Source organism: Myotis brandtii, unplaced genomic scaffold (genome assembly GCF_000412655.1).
Source record: "Myotis brandtii unplaced genomic scaffold, ASM41265v1 scaffold154, whole genome shotgun sequence".
NCBI lineage: Eukaryota > Metazoa > Chordata > Mammalia > Chiroptera > Vespertilionidae > Myotis > Myotis brandtii.
The window spans coordinates 6,418,833-6,438,630 of NW_005355584.1; the positions used below are offsets into that span (position 1 = coordinate 6,418,833).

A 19,798-nucleotide genomic window follows, 5' to 3' on the forward strand; every position below is an offset into this window, starting at 1 on the left:
TTCTTCCCTTTACGGTCCTGTTGAAATGTGGCTCTGATTCCCAGCCAAATTATTAAGGCCTTCAGAACTTTTGAGGAAGGACGATAGATGGATGAAGGCTTCATGTTGATTGCCACGCAGACTGGAAGCATGTTTGTCTTTCTTGAAGGAATTGTAAGCAGGAATTGAATTTTATACTAGGGATTGGTAAACTAAGTTATCGCTGCTGTGCTTCAGCCCAGCCCGCTCCCCAGGTGACGGGGCCACATGGAAACCCGTGGTGTCTGCGCACAAAGCATCATCCTCCGTGCGTTTATGCGCCTCCATTGGCTTTGGGATGAGTGTTTGCTTTTTCTTCAGTTCATCATTCCAGCCTAGAGGTACTGGACACTTACTTCGTTCAGGCACCATGACAGCTGCCAGGAGCAAGTGCCACTCAGGTGCTGTGGCCCCCGGAGACCTGACCCAGCAGGGGCAGACTGCTGGACTGCATGGCGCGGAGGGTCCTGGAGGGCTGCCCGGGGCAGTGCAGAGCCCAGGCTCTGGGTGGGCAGAGCCTGGTTTGGCACAGTTGGAAACAGGGATTTTCGGCCCTCCCTTTTTTATGATGGTACGTGGTTTCGTGGAGTTAAGTATAGTCACGTTGTGTAGCCATCATCACCATCCATCTCCAGAACTTTTTATCTTCCCATACTGAGACTCTGCAACCGTGAAACAATTTCCCACATCCCCTTCCCCAACTCCTGGCCACATCGTTCTGTTTCCTGTCTCTGGGACCAGTCTGGGTCTCCCTGGCTGGAAACCGGTGGCTTGCGGCCGTCCCCCGCCTGGCATCCCTGGGAGTGCTGCCGAGGCTGGTGCATGGCCACGGCTCTCCGGCAGAACTGCTCGACACCACTCTCACTGACGCCACGCAGGTAAGGGCTGATTTTACAAACAGCATGTTCTGAAGACAGAGTTCATTCCAACCACGCCACTTACAGCTGCTGGCAGCAGTGGCCCCTGTGTGGCTGTGTGGGTGCCCGTCTGGGACTTGGCTCCGGGGGAAGCGGGGGGCGTCCTGCTCTGCAACCAGCTGATTGTGTAGCGGGGGCCGCTCAGGTAACCTTATGCCTCCGTTTCCTCGTGTGGACGTGGAGAGTCAGGGCAGGCTTTCCCCTTATCGTGTCGATGAACGAACAACATTCATAGTGCCGAACGCCGGGGATGGCGTCGGGTTCAGAGGAGAGCTGGGTAAATATTACCTGTTATTATTCCGTGACATTGTAACCCAGAGCATAGTGCTGGCTGAGCACATAGTCTGTGGGAATGAAATGTTTACCCAGAAACAAGGACATTATTTCTTTCAAAATAACAGTATATTATCAGTTGTCCTAAATACGTTACTAGAGGGCCGGGGAAAGTCATTCTGTCCATGTGGGCGGGTCGTTATCCCGGAATATATCTTATTGCTCTTTGGGATGGAACGTCAGTGTTGTTGTGGGGAAGACGCTTCAGGCGACTGTCACGGGCTCCTCACCCTCCACGGAGGGTGTATGTCCACGTGCACACTCGTCCCTCCTGGCGGCCACGGCGCGTGCGTGGGAACTGTTAGTGTCAGGCAGTCTTTCCTGTGTGTGACTGGCCTTGCTCATTTCCTTCGCATCTGCTCCCCTAGGGTACGTTGGATGGTTTCATAGCGTGTGCTTTCTCTCTCTGTCCCTCTGCATATTTTTCTTCCTTTTTTCTTACTAATTTAAACATGCTCAGCATTTCTTTCCAAGCGGCTTTCTGAGCAGAACCGAAGGAGGCGGGCGGGAAGGGAGGAGCGACATTAGAGGCCGGGAGCGGAGGGTCTGAATGTCCTCTTGGCTGGTCGTGGTGAGAAAGGCTCTTCTGTGGGGACAGCCAGGACAGAGTCTGTTTTGTTTCTGTTTTAAAACCTTTTCCTGGAAGTTGTCTTGACCAAACCCTGTATGTTCTCCAACACATGGTCACAGGCGGACTCAGGGCCCCAGTGGCTGCCTTTCGGAAGCAGTCGAAAAAGGAAATGTCCTTGGACTAGGAATAGTGGCTGAGGTTAAACTTCTAAGAAGGAAAATGATGGCTAGGGTAGGGGCCCTGAGCACCCCCTAATTAGGGTGCATTGTCGCAGCCTCAGAGAAAAACACCACGAAGAGGGCTTGAGGCTGAGCCTGGGCTGAGATGCCAGCCCCTTCTCTTCATTTAGCCGCAGACCGTGTCTGCCGCTTCTAGGAAGGATGCAAATGAGGAGCGGAATCCATGCACCTGCTGAATCCGTGTCTCCGGGTGCCCCGGGCGTTGGGGCCCAGCCTGCCGGAGCCCCGTCACCCTCTGCTCAATAATGCAGGGGGAGTTTGCTCTACCAAAGTGTCACCTGTCTAGGTGAGTCGTGCCAGTGTCGATCCGAAGTGACAGCCATCTTTGCGTCCCCGCGTCTCTAACTGACTTCTCTTTCATCATTCATGTTGGAAAGGTAACATTTTCGACAAGATTGTTTCCTCTCCCCCGGCCTGTGTCTCGGCACGCCCCCCGTCTCCCTCGCCCGTCCCCACCGCACACCTGATCAAACCGAGATCACTGACAGAGGCTTCCTTCTCCAAATTAAATGAGCCCGACTAGCCTGGGAACGCTCATGAAGAAAGCGAGGGAAATGCTGATGAGTAACGCTAATGAATCAGGGACCGAGATCCTCCTGGAGGCGGATCCTGGGATCTCGCAGCGTTCCTCCCCGTGAAGAATGGATGGAAGTCGGTTGTGTGGCGTGATTTTAACATCTGTCCTACCCTTCACGGTCATTTGTATTTGTAATGGAACCAGGTTAAATACTCCCATTCTGATGTTGCCGGCAGGGATGGAAATGAACATTTCAATGAAATCATCCGGACTGATTCATCTGCGCTCCGTTGGTGATGGAGCTCTAATGAGAATGCTGGGACACAGGGTTTATCACATGATGAGGAGGAGTCAGTAAATCTCGGAGATTAGAATCGCTGCAGAGCTCCCCACGCATGCACGGCGCCCCTCACAGACCTCTGCTAGTGATGTGACTGAGGAAGGGACAGGGAGCCGGCCGGGTGGCCAGGGCCTGTCTCCCCTCTGATAAGCCACCAGGAAGCGTTCTCTCCAGCTGGCGAAACCCCAGCGTGGCCCCCGGATGTTTCTGAGGACCCTGTCTCAGGGACTGAAAGGCAGGACTCGGATTCGGCTTTCTTCATGTCCTTGTAGTTATAAATGTCCGCTTTTACCATGGCCTTCTCTTCGCCTAGACCAGCAGTTCTCAACCTGTGGGTCACGACCCCTTTGGCAGTCGAACGACCCTTTCACAGGGGTCGCTTAAGACCATCCTGCATATCAGATATTTACATTACGATTCATAACAGTAGCAACATTACAGTTATGAAGTAGCAACGAAAATAATTTTATGGTTGGGTCACAACATGAGGAACTGTATTTAAAGGGCCAGAAGGTTGAGAACCACTGGCCTAGACAGTCCCTTTGCTTCCTTAGTTGTCCGTGTGAAGCAGAGCCATTGTTTTTGAACTGCTGGGGCTCTTGAATGTCTGTAACTTTGGATCTCAGGCCCCTTTCCCTGTGTGTCCTCTGCATGACACTGTGCCTCAGGCGAAGTCGCAGGCCGTCTCGCACGAGGGACCCTCAGATGCCAAGGGTCCTGTGGCAGCAGTGTGAATTCAAGTTCATTAATGCGGATTACTCAATGTATTTTCAGACTGAATTGCTGTATTCATATGTTGTATTTTCCCATGTTACCACCTTTCTTCTATCTAGACCAGCGGTTCTCAACCTGTGGGTTGTGACCCCTTTGGCGGTCGAACGACCCTTTCACAGGGGTTGCCTAAGACCATCGGAAAACACATATATAATTACGTATTGTTTATAGTAGCAAAATTATAGTTATGAAGTAGCAACGAAAATAATTTTATGGTTGGGGGTCACCACAACATGAGGAACTGTATTAAAGGGTCGCGGCATTAGGAAGGTTGAGAACCACTGATCTAGAAGATATTGCTTAAAATCCAAGTGAGTTAAAAATGGGAACATGTAGTCAGCTGGCCTATTAGGTTAACTGCCAGGATCTGAATGATTCCAAATATCAAAATGGGGGGCACAGCAGAAGCTGAGCCCCTTCCGTTGAAGGAACACGTTATGTCATTCACTTTCCATTGGGATGTCTAGTCGAGGTGGAGCAGATATGACACGTAAGTGATACTGCGTGTGAATGGGTACTCTGAGTAGCCGGGGGACCTGCTGGGTTTTGAAGGATAGTGGTAAAGCTGACTTTTAGAAAGCACACCTTGTTCAGGGAAAGCCCACTTTGGAATGCTGCTCCTACTTACCAGTATCTCTCCGGGGACAAGGATGGCGAGGAGGTGGAGTTCTGGAGACTTGGCCTCCTGAACTGGAAAACAGGACGGTTCGGGAGACACCTTAGGTTGTGCATAATTGGGATGCAGATGTAGTGCCAGTTCAGGGAGGGGACACAAACCTAATTGCTCAGAGCCCATGTTACTGAGACTCGAGGGAATTTGGAACTTGACTACATTTAGCTTAAAAAACAAATACAGCTGTTGCTTCCCAAGTCTTAACATGACTGTTGAACAGAGTAAATCTTGTTTTCTTCAAAGAAACAAAGATGTTTTAAAAAACGTTGGGCTGTGATTTGAGAAACATAATTTTTATCTAATTTGCTGAAGATAAGATGCTTGTGCCTCATTGTATAATTACACTTTGAGATGGACACATTTTTTCAGACACTGTGTGCATTTAACTGTAAACCGTCAGGGTGCACATACTAGCATCAGATTCAGCTCTAGCTTGGACCATACACATCGCATATGTCCACTCTTGTTAGAATACACAGAATTTCATGCTGCTCCAGGTGACAGCACGTCTTCAGGGACATGCTGGCATCCAAAGGCACATTTTATGACAAAAAATATTAACAAGATTTAATTTTTTTAAGAAAAGTGAAATCTAACCATAAGATCCAATTGTCTCATTCCCATTTTGGAAATAATAGGGTCTATGTAGTTTTAATTTTTCATTCACTCTCACATGCACACACACACACGTATACACTGCTCACCCATGCATGCACACCCACCCACACATGTACACATGCCCACATGTGCACACCCACACATGTACACCCACTCACACATACATGCACACTTGCACATGTACATACACATTCGCACACATACCCACACATACACACATAGCTACATATGTACACACACATGCACAACCACATGCACACACAGCCACACATACATGCACAACCATGCATACACACACTCACGTGTGTGCGCACATACACATGCACTCATATACCCATGCATGCATGCACACATATGCATTCACACTCATCCACACATGCACACCCCCACACACATGCACTCCCTACATAGGCACATACGCTCACACACACATACATATATGCATGCACTCCCATGCTAGCACACGGAGGCTGGTTTCTCTCCTACATTGCAGGGACTGCTTTGACGGCCTTCCTGTGGTGTCCTCCAGGTCTGTTAGGCTGCTGTGACCATCCTCCCTCTGATGACATGTTGGCATCCCGTGTCACATGGGATGTGTGCTCAGTGTCACACTCACACCACGTGCCAGGCTCAGAAAGGGCAGGGAGTGAAGGCAAAGCTGTGTTGACACAGAAAGAAAGCAAAAATAATGACGTAGAGGTTTTGTTTTATTTGATTGGGAGGTCATTTGTTTCTGTAAGTAATTGTAAAAGGGGAATTTCATGCTGCAGCTACCATCCCCAAGCACACTCATTCATCAGATTCCAGGTGGCGGGGTGAGGGCCCCGGGGAGCCGAGAGCACCCAGGGGGACAGTTTTAGGGAAAAGCACATGTCAGGTTTACTTTATTTTCTGAGATTCAGGAGCCTACCTCATAACACTTTTTTAGTTTAAAAATTGCACTCATTTACCTGTGAAGTATATTCTCATAATTTCATCACCGGAAATAAAAATTTCTACAAATACTATAGAACATTCTGGTACATTTGAACACTTATGAGCTAGAGATTTTTTAGAAAATTGTAGCTTGTGGTGAAAACAAAGATCATGACAAGTAATGACCCAAATTTAGAAGTTTCTATGAGTCCTGGCCCTCCCTCACTCCCCCCTCCCTCTCTCTCTCCCTCTGCCTAAATTTTTTTAAAAAGCATCTAGGAACGCAGTTATGAGAATTCACTGATAATAGTGAATTCTATAGAAAATAAGCATAATTGTTACAGTAAGCGCAGATGTTGCCTGTCATGACAGCATGGATGCAACTTTAGTTCAGACACCACTATGGTTATTAAGGGAATATCAAGGAAGTCAGGTGTTGTGTATAGAAGTGACTATGTGGGGCATGTTAGCTTGTGGTGTAATCCATTGGTACATAATTTCTATGTAGCCTATTTAAAGATAAAGGCTCCCCGACTCTCTTTGAAAAGTTAGTCTCCAGTCAATCCCTGTGGGTCTGGGTGTGCCCACACTTGCTTACTCTATGCCCCAACCCTCAAGGGTTGACTTTCCCATTTCTCTTCTTCTCTCCTGTGCTTTTATGAGACTGAGCTACTGGGTTGAAGATGGAGGCATTTCTGGGACATAAGCCCTGTGTGGGGTTCAGAAACTATAGGAACCCGTTCTACCCTCATCTCTCACGGCCACACCCTTAGCGAAGGCGCAGGGCTGACTTTCTAACAGGGGCCGTTTTGTTGGAGAACCTCAGGTTGCCAGTGCTGAGGGGCAAAGTGACTGGGTCCGGAGACAGTCATTGCTGCTCCTTCATGATAACCAGATGTCCTTCGTGAAGGCCAGGTGTATGGTGTACAGGGCGTGGATGGGTACTAATGGGGTTACCTTTTTTTGCTGGGTTTCAGCTGTGTGGCGTGGAGAAGTATTTCATGCAAGGTCCCTCGCTGGATTTCTAAATGGTATCCAACAGGGTGACTTACCTATAATTCCAATTGGGCCCTGTTAGGGGTGCGTCACCCCTCAGATGCAGAAAGAATCATGAGGACCTGCCCTCACTGTTTGCTCTTCTCACTTCATTTCCACTTCTCTTTAATTTTTCAAGGTTCTCCTATATTTTCTCTTCTTTTTCTTCCTGACATGGCTGAAAATCAGAAAAGCTTTTGGTCTTTTCAATAATGGTTTAAGCTCTAATTTGGGCTCTCCACTTGTATAATTATATTTCTGTAACATGCGGCCAACTCCAGACCTAAGATCAATCCCTGATGTGCTCATGGGGAGGGGCCTCAAAATGAGGCGTCTTATTTCTCACTTCACTTGAAATTAAATTCTGAGGCCGTGAGAAGGAGAAATTGTATTTATGTTCAGGAAGTTACCTGTGGATACCTAATTAAATTAGAATTGGGTAAAAACCAGAGGCCATTTTATTGTGATTCTTAAAAATGGATTCTGTTGGGTTTTAAGTAAAGAAGTAATTCTGTTATGAATCAGGTGCTTTCATGATTGGAACAGGGCAACTGACATTGGCCAAAGTGGTAGAAAAATGTTTGCTCACCTGATGTCAGAGCAGAAGTGGCCTCTCAGCTCTTCGCTCAGCAGCGTCAAACATCCTGCAAAAAACGGTAACTCACATCCGATGAACGGAGATGCTGCCTGTATGTTGGTGTCCTTTCAGAGGAGGGAGGAATCAGCTCCGTGTCTGTGTTCTCTGCCTTTTTCATTTCTCAATATTTTCTAACTTTGATTAAAACCTCTCACTGTCTCCGAAACAGAGGTGAAGTGACTCTCCAAGTGACCGATTATAGATTTGGAAGGAAGTGTGTTGCAAGATTCTACCGTGAATTGAGGCTGGGCATTCACCCCTCAGGTGTGTGGGGGCCCCTTTTGGGAGTTGGCCCCTTGGATTCCGTGTATTTTGATATAATGGCCATCTGTTCATGGATATCACGTTTGCAGGTGTAAGACCTAGTTTGGTGTAGATAAACATGTAATTTGGTCTGATTGCATAGCTTCACCAGGTGGCAAAACAATAGCAAAGCATGGCATTTACTGTAAGCCAGTAACCAAGCAGGGGCCGGAGACCTGGGCTGTCTACTTGTCACCTCTCCATATCCGTTTTCCTCATTCACAGCCAACTCTCAATTCTGCAAGCTCGTGAGGAGAGGAGAGATGGGATCCGCCGTTTCCCAGCCCAGTCTCATCATGTCTGTCCACTACCTCCCCTCCAGGTCTTGGGAAGGCTGCTAACCAGAACCATGGCCTCTGCCCCGTGTGAGCCCGGACTGAAGGCTGACCTGGGCCACAGGTGACCACTGAGCTGCTGGGCTGGTGGCTCCGGAGGGTCCCTGCAGCTGCTCCCGTCTGAGGCCCCAGCACCCTCCTCCCCTTCTGGGCAGCTCCCAGGAGGGGCAGGAATACAGGGGCCGGGCAGGAGGGTTGGGTATCTGGGGGGCAGACCCACAGGAACCCTACCATCCACGCCTTCAGTGTTCTCGCCTCCCCTCTACTTTTTAATACTTTCTTTTTGTTGTTGTTTATTTGTTTTCTTTTTATTTGTTGTTGTTTTTTTAGGACTACTTTCTAATATTTTCAAAAATGGTAAGAATAAGCAAAGCCCGGCCCACACTCCCTCCCCAGGCTGGGCCCTGCCCTCCCGGGATCCCTCATTTCAGGGTCTGGCCAGTGGCTGCCAACTATTTTGTTCCAGAAATGGTGTCAAATGGACAGTTGTATTTATTTATTATATTTGTTAAGCTGAAAACAGCAAAGGAGATTTTGAAAATATGGATACTTATCAACAGCCACCTCACTCCACACATGACCCAGGCACTCACCAGCTATAAATAACTGTGACCAACATTCCTTAAAGGGATTTTTCCACGGTGCCCAGTTTTGTCTTTTGCCTTTTTCATCTAATGACTTTGCCCATGTCATCAAAGCATACTTCATTATGTTGGGACAATATTGCATCACAGGACTAAACTACAGATGACTAAACCGGCGCTCACTGCTGATGGTTTTCAGCGGTTCTCAACCTGTGGGTTGCCAGCCTGTGGGTTGCGACCCCTTTGGGGGTCGAACGACCCTTTCACAGGGGTTGCCTAAGACCATCGGAAAACACATATTGTTTTTGTGATTAATCACTATGCTTTAATTATGTTCAATTTGTAACAATGAAAATACATCCTGCATATCAGATATTTACATTACGATTCATAACAGTAGCAAAATTACAGTTATGAAGTAGCAACGAAAATAATTTTATGGTTGGGGGTCACCACAACATGAGGAACTGTATTAAAGGGTCATGGCATTAGGAAGGTTGAGAACCACTGGTTTAGATGGTAGTCACTTCCCATGAAGCCTCTTTGTTCACATGCATGGTCTGCATTTCATGTCTTTAGACTCTGCTTCCAAAAGTAAAATTATTGGGCTGAAGGGTGTCAACATTTTAAAGTTTCTCTCCTTTTACTCTCTTTCATCAAGATTCTCTCATGTGTAGCAGCATGACTGGCACATGAGAAGTTTCTAAATATTTTTTTTTATTCTCAAGGAATTTATTAATCTCTTTCCATCCAGTTTTTTAAAAATATTTTTTTATTTTTCAATTTTAGTTGACATCCAAGGTTTCTGAATACTCAATACAGAATTACTTTGGGTCACTGATTCATCCAAAGATGTTTCCTGGAGGTTTCGCTGGCAATGGGATGCTGACAGGACAAAGGACAGTGACTTGGTGCTGATGGTGGCTGGGTGGCAACATCTGGGACTGGAGGTCAGGTGACCCAAATTCCAGTCCTGTATCCACTGTTTCCCATGTAACTTGGGGAAGTCAGTCAGCTTTTCCAAGATTCAGTTTTCTCATCTGCAAAATAGGCATTTTGGTGATGCCACCTGGAAGGTCCTGCAGGTTAGAGGGAGATGGTCAAATGAAAATGGCCCGTTGGGCAGCAGGCATGGTTGTCATTGGCTGTGCGTGTGCACGGGTGTGTGTGTGCTTAACAGTGACTGTGTGTGCCCCCGCTCTGGAGTGCTTGCCGCTGGCATCTGAAGTCCTCCGTCCGCAGGTGCTGAGGCTCTCCTGTCGCCTGCCTGCCCTGCTTCCGCCCCCTGGGCACACAAGATGGTCTCTGTCTGTCCTCTCAACCATCTCTGAAACATAAGTGCGCTTTGCCACATTCCCTTAGGATCCGGCTCTGATAATGTGATAATGAGTGATTACATTTAATGAGACACCCTTCTCAGGTCGTATCAGTGTATTTTAATAGAGCCTTTCTGGAAAATATCTTAACCCCCAATTTCCCAAGTAGTTAATGGAACACTACTTCAGGTAGTTATCCCCTCAAAAAATAATGAAAATAATAAAAAGTAAGTAAAATAGATTGGTCAAATAAGAGGAGAGGCATGCCATTTTATGTCCCTGGAGGATTAACAAGGTATGGCACACGACGTTAAAGAATCTAAAATGTCCTGCAGCAAAAATGTCAGGTTTTATCTAATGATTTAGATGCCTTCCAACCCTCTCACTCACAGGACAGCTGTCAATATCTTGCAGTGTCCCCTGGGAAATGCTGCCTTCAATCAAGAAGTCAGTGTGCCGTGCACACGTAGCCTGGACTAGGCTGCCGGAGCACACACTACTGGCCTTGTTAAAATCAGAGCCTGTTTTTATTGTGGTAAAATATTCATGACATAAAAGTTGCCATTTTAGCCATTTGTAAGTGTCCAGTTCAGTGACATCACTGTGCAGCCATCACACCTGCCACCTGTAGAACTTTACCTCTTCCTTCCCACCGAAGCTCTGCCCCCATTAAACAGCTCCTGGGCACCCACCCCAGTCTGGCACCCACCCTCTGCGTTCTGTCTCTATGGATCTGACTCCTCTGGGTGCTCATGTAAGTGGAATCACACAGTATGTGTCCTTTGTGACTGACTCGTTTCACTGAGCGCAATGTCCTCAAGGCCCATCCATGTTGTAGCAGGTGTCAGGATTTCCTTTCTTTTCACGGGTAACATGCCATATTCTGCCTGTCCATGCTTCTGTCTGTCAGGGGACACTTGGGTTGTTTTCCCCCTTTGGCTCCTGCAAATAATGCTTCTTTGTACCACCTGGCTCTTTGACACCTGCCTGGTGTCCCCTCTGGGTGACGTCTGCTCCCTCCAGGCAGGGGCCTGAGCTGCTAGGTGGCCTCCTTTTGAGGGAGGGCCAGAGCATTTTTATCACTTGTCACTGAGGAGTCTTTATACTTAGAGAAACTGTGTAATTCTGTCTATGGAATACCTTGCCCTAAAAGTTGACAGCAGGTCCCACCTGGTGGGAAGGCATGAGGGACGTGCCGGTCATCGCTTAGGAAAGGAGAAGCCTGCAGGAGGGGGTGATGGGGTTCCTTCCTTTCCTTCCCAGCTGCATCCCCACGCGACGTCTTCAGAAGGACCTGCCCTCCCCTTGAGGCTCCTTCCTTGCAGGGTCTTCTCCCAGGAGAGAGTCTGTCCTGGTTGAAACCTAATTTCTGGCTCCGAGGTGCAGAGTGGGTGGTCACTTAGAGGTGATAGCCTTGCGGCCTGGGAGCTCGAGGAGAAACATGGTGTGCGTGCTGGGGAGGCCATGTCCTTGAACGTGATTTGCTTCTCACTGTGTGTCATTTTTCTGCCCTAGCTTATGTTCCCGAGGAAGAATTGAAGGCAGCAGAAATAGATGAAGAAAACGTGGAGGAGGATGGGCTGTCCCTGGACATTCAGGACGGTGACTACGTGGGCGGTGACGAAGCCGAGATCAAAGAGGCCCCGAGCTACCAGGACTCCCCTGTCAGCACGGCCACCAACCAGGACGCCGGCTACGGGTCACCTTTCAGTGAAAACAGTGACCAGCTCGCCCATTTCAAAAGCTCCTCCTCCAGAGAAGACAAAGAGGACCCACAGGGTCCAGACAGCGCCTCCTACCCCCAGGACAGCCTGGCACAAATCAAGGCCGTCTACGCGAACTTATTCTCAGAGTCCTGCTGGTCCAGCTTAGCACTGGATTTAAAGAAGTCCAGTTCGACAGCCAGCAGCAACGATGTGGGCCCCAAGGAGAGCTCCACCCCGACCCCCACGCCCTCCGCCACAACGACGGTGGGGACCACGGGCACCACCGCCAGCACACCCAGCTCCAGCTCCAGCTCCAGCACCAGTACCAGTTCCAGCACCAGCACCAGCACCAGCAACAGCGGCGGCTCGGGCTACGACTGGCATCAGGCCGCGCTGGCCAAGACGCTGCAGCAGACGTCCACGTACGGGCTGCTGCCTGAGCCCAGCCTGTTCAGCACCGTGCAGCTCTACAGGCAGAACAACAAGCTGTACGGCTCGGTGTTTACAGGCGCCAGCAAGTTCCGCTGCAAGGACTGCAGCGCCGCCTACGACACGCTGGTGGAGCTGACCGTGCACATGAACGAGACGGGCCACTACCGCGACGACAACAGGGACAAGGACTCCGAGAAGACCAAGCGGTGGTCCAAGCCCAGGAAGCGCTCCCTGATGGAAATGGAAGGGAAGGAGGATGCCCAGAAGGTGCTCAAGTGCATGTACTGTGGCCACTCCTTCGAGTCCCTACAAGACCTGAGCGTCCACATGATCAAGACTAAGCATTACCAGAAAGTGCCTCTGAAGGAGCCAGTACCAGCCATCACCAAACTGGTCCCTTCCACGAAAAAGCGAGCCCTTCAGGACCTGGCGTCCCCGTGCTCCCCTGAACCAGCAGGGGTCACCGCAGAGGCCGCCCTGAGTGAGTCAGCCAAGGACCAGAAGACCGCCAACCCCTACGTGACACCCAACAACCGCTATGGCTACCAGAACGGTGCCAGTTACACCTGGCAGTTCGAGGCCCGCAAAGCGCAGATCCTCAAGTGCATGGAGTGCGGCAGCTCCCACGACACCTTGCAGCAGCTCACCGCCCACATGATGGTCACCGGCCACTTCCTGAAGGTGACCACTTCCGCCTCCAAGAAGGGGAAGCAGCTGGTGCTGGACCCTGTGGTGGAGGAGAAGATCCAGTCCATCCCTCTACCCCCTACCACGCACACCCGGCTCCCCACCTCCCACATCAAAAAGCAGCCCGACTCGCCGGCGGGGTCCACGACCTCTGAGGAGAAAAAGGAACCAGACAAGGAGAAGGTGCCAGTGGCAGGTGACACGGAGAAGAAGATCAAGGAGGAGAGCGAGGACACCTCCGAGAAGTTTGAGCCCACCACGCTCTATCAGTACCTCCGCGAGGAGGACCTGGATGACAGCCCCAAGGGCGGGGTGGACATCCTGAAGTCCCTGGAGAACACGGTCTCCACAGCCATCAGCAAAGCCCAGAACGGCGCGCCCTCGTGGGGCGGCTACCCCAGCATCCACGCGGCCTACCAGCTGCCGGGCGCCGTGAAGCCGCTGCCAGCCGTGCAGAGCGTGCAGATGCAGCCATCCTATGCCGGCAGTGTGAAGTCGCTGTCCTCGGAGCACAACGCGCTGCTGCACTCCCCGGGGAGCCTCACGCCGCCGCCCCACAAGAGCAACGTGTCAGCCATGGAGGAGCTGGTGGAGAAGGTCACGGGCAAGGTCAACGTGAAGAAGGAGGAGAGGCCCGTGGAGAAGGAGAAGGGCTCACCAGCCAAGGCCATGTCCCCCGTGGCCAAAGAAAATAAGGATTTCCCTAGGACAGAGGACAGCAGCAGCAAAACCCAGCAGAAGAAGGGCCCGGAGGTGGAGGTGGGCAAGGCCAAGAAGGAGGGTGCGGTGGAGGCCCACACCCCCAACGGCACCGAGCCACTCAAAGCCAAAGTCACCAATGGCTGCAGCAGCCTGGGCATCATCACGGACCACTCGCCGGAGCCGTCGTTCATCAGCCCTCTGAGCGCGCTGCAGTCCATCATGAACACACACCTAGGCAAAGTGTCCAAGCCCGTGAGCCCCTCGCTGGACCCGCTGGCTATGCTGTACAAAATCAGCAACAGCATGCTGGACAAGCCCATCTACCCCGCCACCCCCGCCAAGCAGGCCGACGCCATCGACCGTTACTACTACGAGAACAGCGACCAGCCCATCGACCTGACCAAGGCCAAGAGCAAGCCCCTGGTCTCCGGTGTGGCCGACGCAGTTTCTTCGCCCCTGCGGGAGAGCGCGCTCATGGACATCTCCGACATGGTGAAGAACCTCACGGGCCGGCTCACCCCCAAGTCCTCCACGCCCTCCACGGTGTCCGAGAAGTCAGATGCCGATGCCAGCAGCTTCGAGGAGGCGCTGGACGAGCTGTCGCCTGTTCACAAGCGGAAGGGCCGCCAGTCCAACTGGAACCCCCAGCACCTGCTCATCCTGCAGGCCCAGTTCGCCTCCAGCCTGCGGGAGACGCCCGAGGGGAAGTACATCCTGTCAGACCTGGGCCCGCAAGAGCGGGTGCACATCTCCAAGTTCACGGGGCTGTCCATGACCACCATCAGCCACTGGCTGGCCAACGTCAAGTACCAGCTGAGGAGGACAGGCGGGACCAAGTTCCTGAAGAACCTGGACACAGGGCACCCTGTGTTCTTCTGCAACGATTGTGCCTCTCAGTTCAGAACTGCGCCCACGTACATCAGTCACCTAGAGACGCACCTGGGCTTCAGCTTGAAAGACCTCTCCAAGCTGCCCCTCAACCAGATTCAGGACCAGCAGAGTGTCTCAAAGGTCCTGGCCAACAAGGCCGTGGGCCCGGTGGGGGCTGCCGAGGACGATCTGGGCTCCACATTCCAGTGTAAGCTGTGCAACCGGACTTTTGCGAGCAAACACGCAGTCAAACTGCACCTTAGCAAGACCCACGGCAAGTCCCCGGAGGACCACCTGATCTACGTGACAGAGTTGGAGAAACAGTAGCGGCCAGGTACGCGAGGGACCCCGCCCGGCACATTGCACTAAACGTCTTCACACTGCACTAGGCCCGGCCTGAGCCTCCAAAATCAGCCTTCCTGGGTTGCCGAACGGCCTGCCTGGACCTCGGTTTTTCTTACACATGTTTTGTAGCTATATTTATATGCTCTTTGTCTGATTGCGCATGTCATTTTTCTTTTTCCGTGAGTCAAAGTCTGACCTTTATTTTCAACATCTGTTCTTGATGTTAAGCTATCTTTTGTAGGAAATGATGGGGCACACTACTCAGAGACACCAACTTAGCAGGAAAGAAAGACACAAATAACAATGATAAAAAGTCATCCTAAACATTACAAAGTTGCCATGACAATAAAGGTCATAGGACCTAGTGGTGTCAAATTTAACCCTTTGGGGACTGTAATCGCATCTCTGTGCCTTTCACTCCAAAAAAAAAAGAAAAGAAAAAAGAAAAGGCTTAAAGGCATTTCATTCAGATCAAAAGCTGTGTCAGACACAAAACTTATTTAATAATTAAAAAATGAGCTTTTATATGCAGACTGGTTTGTGAAGGGAACATGCATGCCGCTGTTGGAAGACAGAAGTTGTCTAGGACTTGCGGGGTTAGGAAGCCACAACGTCACACGTTCAAAACAAAAAACAAAACAAAAAACTAACAACAAACACCCCAGTTGCCACTATGCCCAGACCCTCTGGATGCTGAAGAAAATGCCACTTTTGGCAAAAAAAAAAAGAAAAGAAAAGAAAAAAAAAGTATGCAAGCTATTATTTAAAACGTGTAAAAATGCTATTTCTTTTTTTTCCCTTGTAAAATACTGCGGTTTATAGTTATTTACAAATGTAAGCTTTGGTACAAGCTGACCTTTCTATAGCGCGCTGCATTGATAAATGAAAAAAAAAAACACGGGGCAAATGTCGGAGTACTTCCCTTATAAATTGGCAGCATCCGCTTAAAAACTCCTCTATCCTACCATCCTAAATGGTTACCTATCCTACCATTTTAACCTATCCAACTTTCTTTGTACCTTCTGGCTGTATGCTTTCTCTTTTAACTTTTTATATTGTCATTTTATATTAAATTTCTGTGTATATAATGTAAAACCACGATTTTTGAATAAAAATTAGTTCCTGCAGCTTGATTTAAATAGAGAAATTTTACTGGCATTTGCATCTCTCCAGATGCATGTATATCAGACAAAAAAATAAATAAATGAAGACAAAGCAAGGCACTATTAATTATATGTTTGATGTTCTGTCATTAATATTGTACAGTACATTTGGGTTCACACAATTAAATCCACTGTTTTCTCAACTGTAAAATAAATCCTCACGCCGTTCTTGGTTTACGTCAATTGTCATGTCGTCATTCTTCCACCTCGGGAGATGTTATTTCAGCAGCGAGAGGTCTTGCTGATGCAATCGACCAACAGAAATCCCACTCAGAATCATCATTTTGTGATTTGTGTGCTGACATGCCTTCACTCAAATGATAAGTATTGCGCTTTTAGAAACGATAATTAGCATTTTTAACTCCACTGGGTGCCACCGAGTTGAACTGTTGAGTGATGGGTGTTTAGTCCATAGAGAGCCTGAGGCCTGCGCGTGGAGAGCCCACATGGACAGTTAGAGGTGTTCCCAGTGTGCTTTCCGGGCGTCCGGGGACTTGATGGGGTGGCAGGGAAGACCCAGGGCCTTGGGACCAGCTCTGCATTCTCTAAAGAGGAAAGTCTGTTATCTGTGCTTTAAAAAATGCACAGTTTTAAAACACAAGCTGCCGTCTGGTTCAGGGTTCGGGACCAGTCTTCTGCAGGTTGCCCTGAGCACCCAGGACTCTCTGAGGGCACCCTGGGCATGTGAGGCTGTGAGCACTGAGCCCTGAGATCCAGGGCTCCGTCTGTATTGAGGGAAACCCCAGGAGCGCTTCAGGACATGGCATGGAGATTTCTTTTCCTACCTTTTGCTTAAATTTCTGTTAAATACATCCTGAGAAAGGGCAGACTTTGGACGCTCTGTTTGGAAGCAGCTGAGCAGCTGAGCTGTGCCCACTATTGCCCATTGTCCGGCGGGCAGCCGGACGGCCGACCAGGTGGCCCTATTTATAGTCTATACTAATGCCCTGGACACTGGCGAGCTGGCCTACTGTCCCGACTGTTTTCGTTGGTAAATAGTTCCGTCCTTCAGGAGCTTCAGCCACTTGGGTTCAGTTACTGGGTGACTGTACTTTGGGCTGCAGGGGTGATGGAGAAGAATGACAGGCCTCTGGTGGACATGGGGTCCTTGAATGAGAATCCTCTGAAGTTAGGTTTTCTTTGCCACAGGTCCACAAACATGATTATGTGATTTCACCAGTAGGAAGAGTCAGAGCCACAGGCACGTGGTGTGAAGGGAGGTGCCATTTGGGGATTGGGCCCCAGTGGCACAGCCACTGAGCTATTTGAAAGCTGCTTGCAACCCGAGTTCTGACACTGGGGTCTAGGCCCAGATGCAGGCTTCCTTTCTTTTTCTTTTTATAAATATATTTTCATTGATTTCAGAGAGGAAGGGAGGGGGAGAGAGAGTTAGAAACAGCAGTGATGAGAGAGAACTATTGATGGGCTGCCTCCTGCACACCCCACACTGGGGATCGAGCCCACAACCCAGGCATGTGCCCTGACCGGGAACAAAACCATGACCTCCTGGTTCATAAGTCCATGCTCAACCACTGAGCCATGCCGCTGGGCAATTTTTTCTTTTTCTAATTCATTAACCCCAGTTCTCCAACCGATAGATAATACAAGACTAATTTGTCTTACCACCATTCATACTGATGCTGGAGGTGGGGACCTAGTTATAGTTAGGGGATGCTACTCCGTGCCAGGGACATCCTTGGTGCTTCACCCACAGCAACTCATTTGGGTCTCACAGCATGGGGAGGGGCTTTTACTCCACAGATGAGGAGCCCAGCCCAGCACAGAGATGCCCACGGTTTGGGGGCTTGAAATTGACACAACCTGAGCCTGAGCTCAAAGCTCTGGCTTTGCCCCAGCCGTACTCCTAATCGCCCCCTTTGCAGGCCCAGGGGTGGGTAGCTTCTGTGGGATGGGGACGACAGCTGAGGGTTTCAGGTGATGCTGACAGACAGGGACGTGAGTGCCATCCTGAGCAGACATTCATTCTTCACGTGGCTTCCAGCTGCAACCCACCTCAGATTGCAAAAACAGGACAGCTCTGTTTTCTATGGGATCTGAAAACTAAGTTGAAGTAATGTTTGTTATGAATATGTAGCAGCTTCAATGACTACAGGTCTACCTAGTCCTGTGAAAACTTGATTTGTGTAGGCAGATGGTGAGTAACCCAGGGAAGCAGTTGCCACCTCTAATTTGAGGATTCACCTTACAGATGGTTCTGCTTCCTTCATCTGTGTTTGGATACATGCACCCATCCTCGCCTTCATCTAGTCTCGAGTGTGCTCTGCGTTTCTCCCAGTCCTTCCTTAGTCCAGACATCAGGTCTCCACTTCTAGAACTCGACAGCCAAAGGCCCCCAAGGAGCTGGAGAGAGCTGGCCACCTGCCCACCGGTAGGAGGCTGTAGGGGGCTGGCTAGTCACGTGGCTGCCCAGTGTTTTCTATTGGTTAGGTGACCTTGTGCACATGCAAAAGTTACCCTATTTGAAAACTAAACACTTTTAAAATATATATATTTTTAAATTTATTTCAGAGGTGAAGGGAGAGAGATAGAAACATTAACAATGAGAGAGAACCATTGATCAGCTGCCTCTGTGCCCCCTACTGGGGATAGAGCCTGCAACCCGGCCACTTGGTGCCCTGACCAAGAATAGAACCATGACCTCCTGGTTTACAGGTTGACACTCAATCACTGAAACACGGTGTCGGGCATACTTTTTCTTTTAACTGTGGGATTCTAAAAGGTTTGAGATATTCTTCAGAATGTGTTGGGTTAAGATATATTGTTATTTAGTCAATATTTAAAGAGGTAGGAAGCCAATGAAATAATGGTAGATAATACTTTATGTAAGAGAAACAATCTTTTAGGTATTGCATGAAAAAAGAAGCAATTAATAACTCAAAATTTATGTCACTACATTTCCATATTTTGTGATCTTTATAAAGTTTCTTACATTAGTCAAACATATCTAAACTTCTTCCAAATTCTCAGAAACCTGTCTATACAAATAAAGGTTTCTGCTTTCTTCCAAGGTAAAATTTCATGTTACTGCCTTTCTGATTATTTTTCTGAAGATGAAGGCCAGTTATTGAATTGTAAACTTAAAAAGAGTAAAATTTGGAGAGTACCTGTGCTTTTTACATAACTTTTACTCCTGTAATAGAAGCAATATATAGTCGTTGCCCAAAGCTTGGAACACAAAGATATAAAGAAGGAAATAAAAATAACTATTGCTTTCATCTATGAAAAAATCATTGTTAATATTTTAGTGGTAACATCTTTTTTCCCCCTGTCAGGCTTCTACAAAATAGAGATCACACTGAACACCCTTTTGTACTTTTCTTTACTTGATAGTAGATAATGAGTATTTTCCCATTTCATTAAATATCACACATTTCTCATTGAGATGGTCTCTGGTTTAGATAGAATTTTAAAAAGCAACATTTAGATTCTTCTCAAGTTTTCACTATTAGAAATGAGTGCAAAGAACATTCCACTCAGTATTTCCGGTTGTTTTATTAGAACAAACACCTATAACCGACACTGCGCCACCTCTCAGAGCTGGACTCCAGGGCCACGACTGGGACACCTTCCTTTTCCATGGCTTCTCTCACCAGGCAGTGGGCACCGGTGGCATTCAAATCTGAAGTGATCTGCAAGCTGACGGAAAGGACTTCGTTCAAACTTCAGATTACTGTGAGCGATATTTTTAAAATAGGAAGGCATTTAAAGTGCAATTCTTTTCATGGCGATTGTTTTCTTAAATATACC

General features: G+C 48.8%; 1 protein-coding gene across 1 annotated transcript; it reads left to right on the plus strand.

The window, feature by feature from the left end:
• Positions 1 to 388: 388 nt before the first annotated feature.
• Positions 389 to 16,207, plus strand: TSHZ1 (teashirt zinc finger homeobox 1). The gene is made up of 2 exons (XM_014535959.1): positions 389 to 473; positions 11,641 to 16,207. Exons 1-2 carry the CDS (start codon positions 389 to 391, stop codon positions 14,847 to 14,849), a joined length of 3,294 nt encoding a protein of 1,097 aa, XP_014391445.1. The 3' UTR covers positions 14,850 to 16,207.
• The last annotated feature ends 3,591 nt before the right edge of the window (positions 16,208 to 19,798 follow it).

Excerpts from the sequence above, each read along its gene's own strand:
- TSHZ1 (XM_014535959.1), top strand. The coding sequence starts at position 389 with ATGACAGCTGCCAGGAGCAAGTGCCACTCAGGTGCTGTGGCCCCCGGA. Across the intron at positions 474-11,640 it reads GCAGACTGCTGGACTGCATG|CTTATGTTCCCGAGGAAGAA; the intron begins GCGCGGAGGGTC and ends TTTCTGCCCTAG.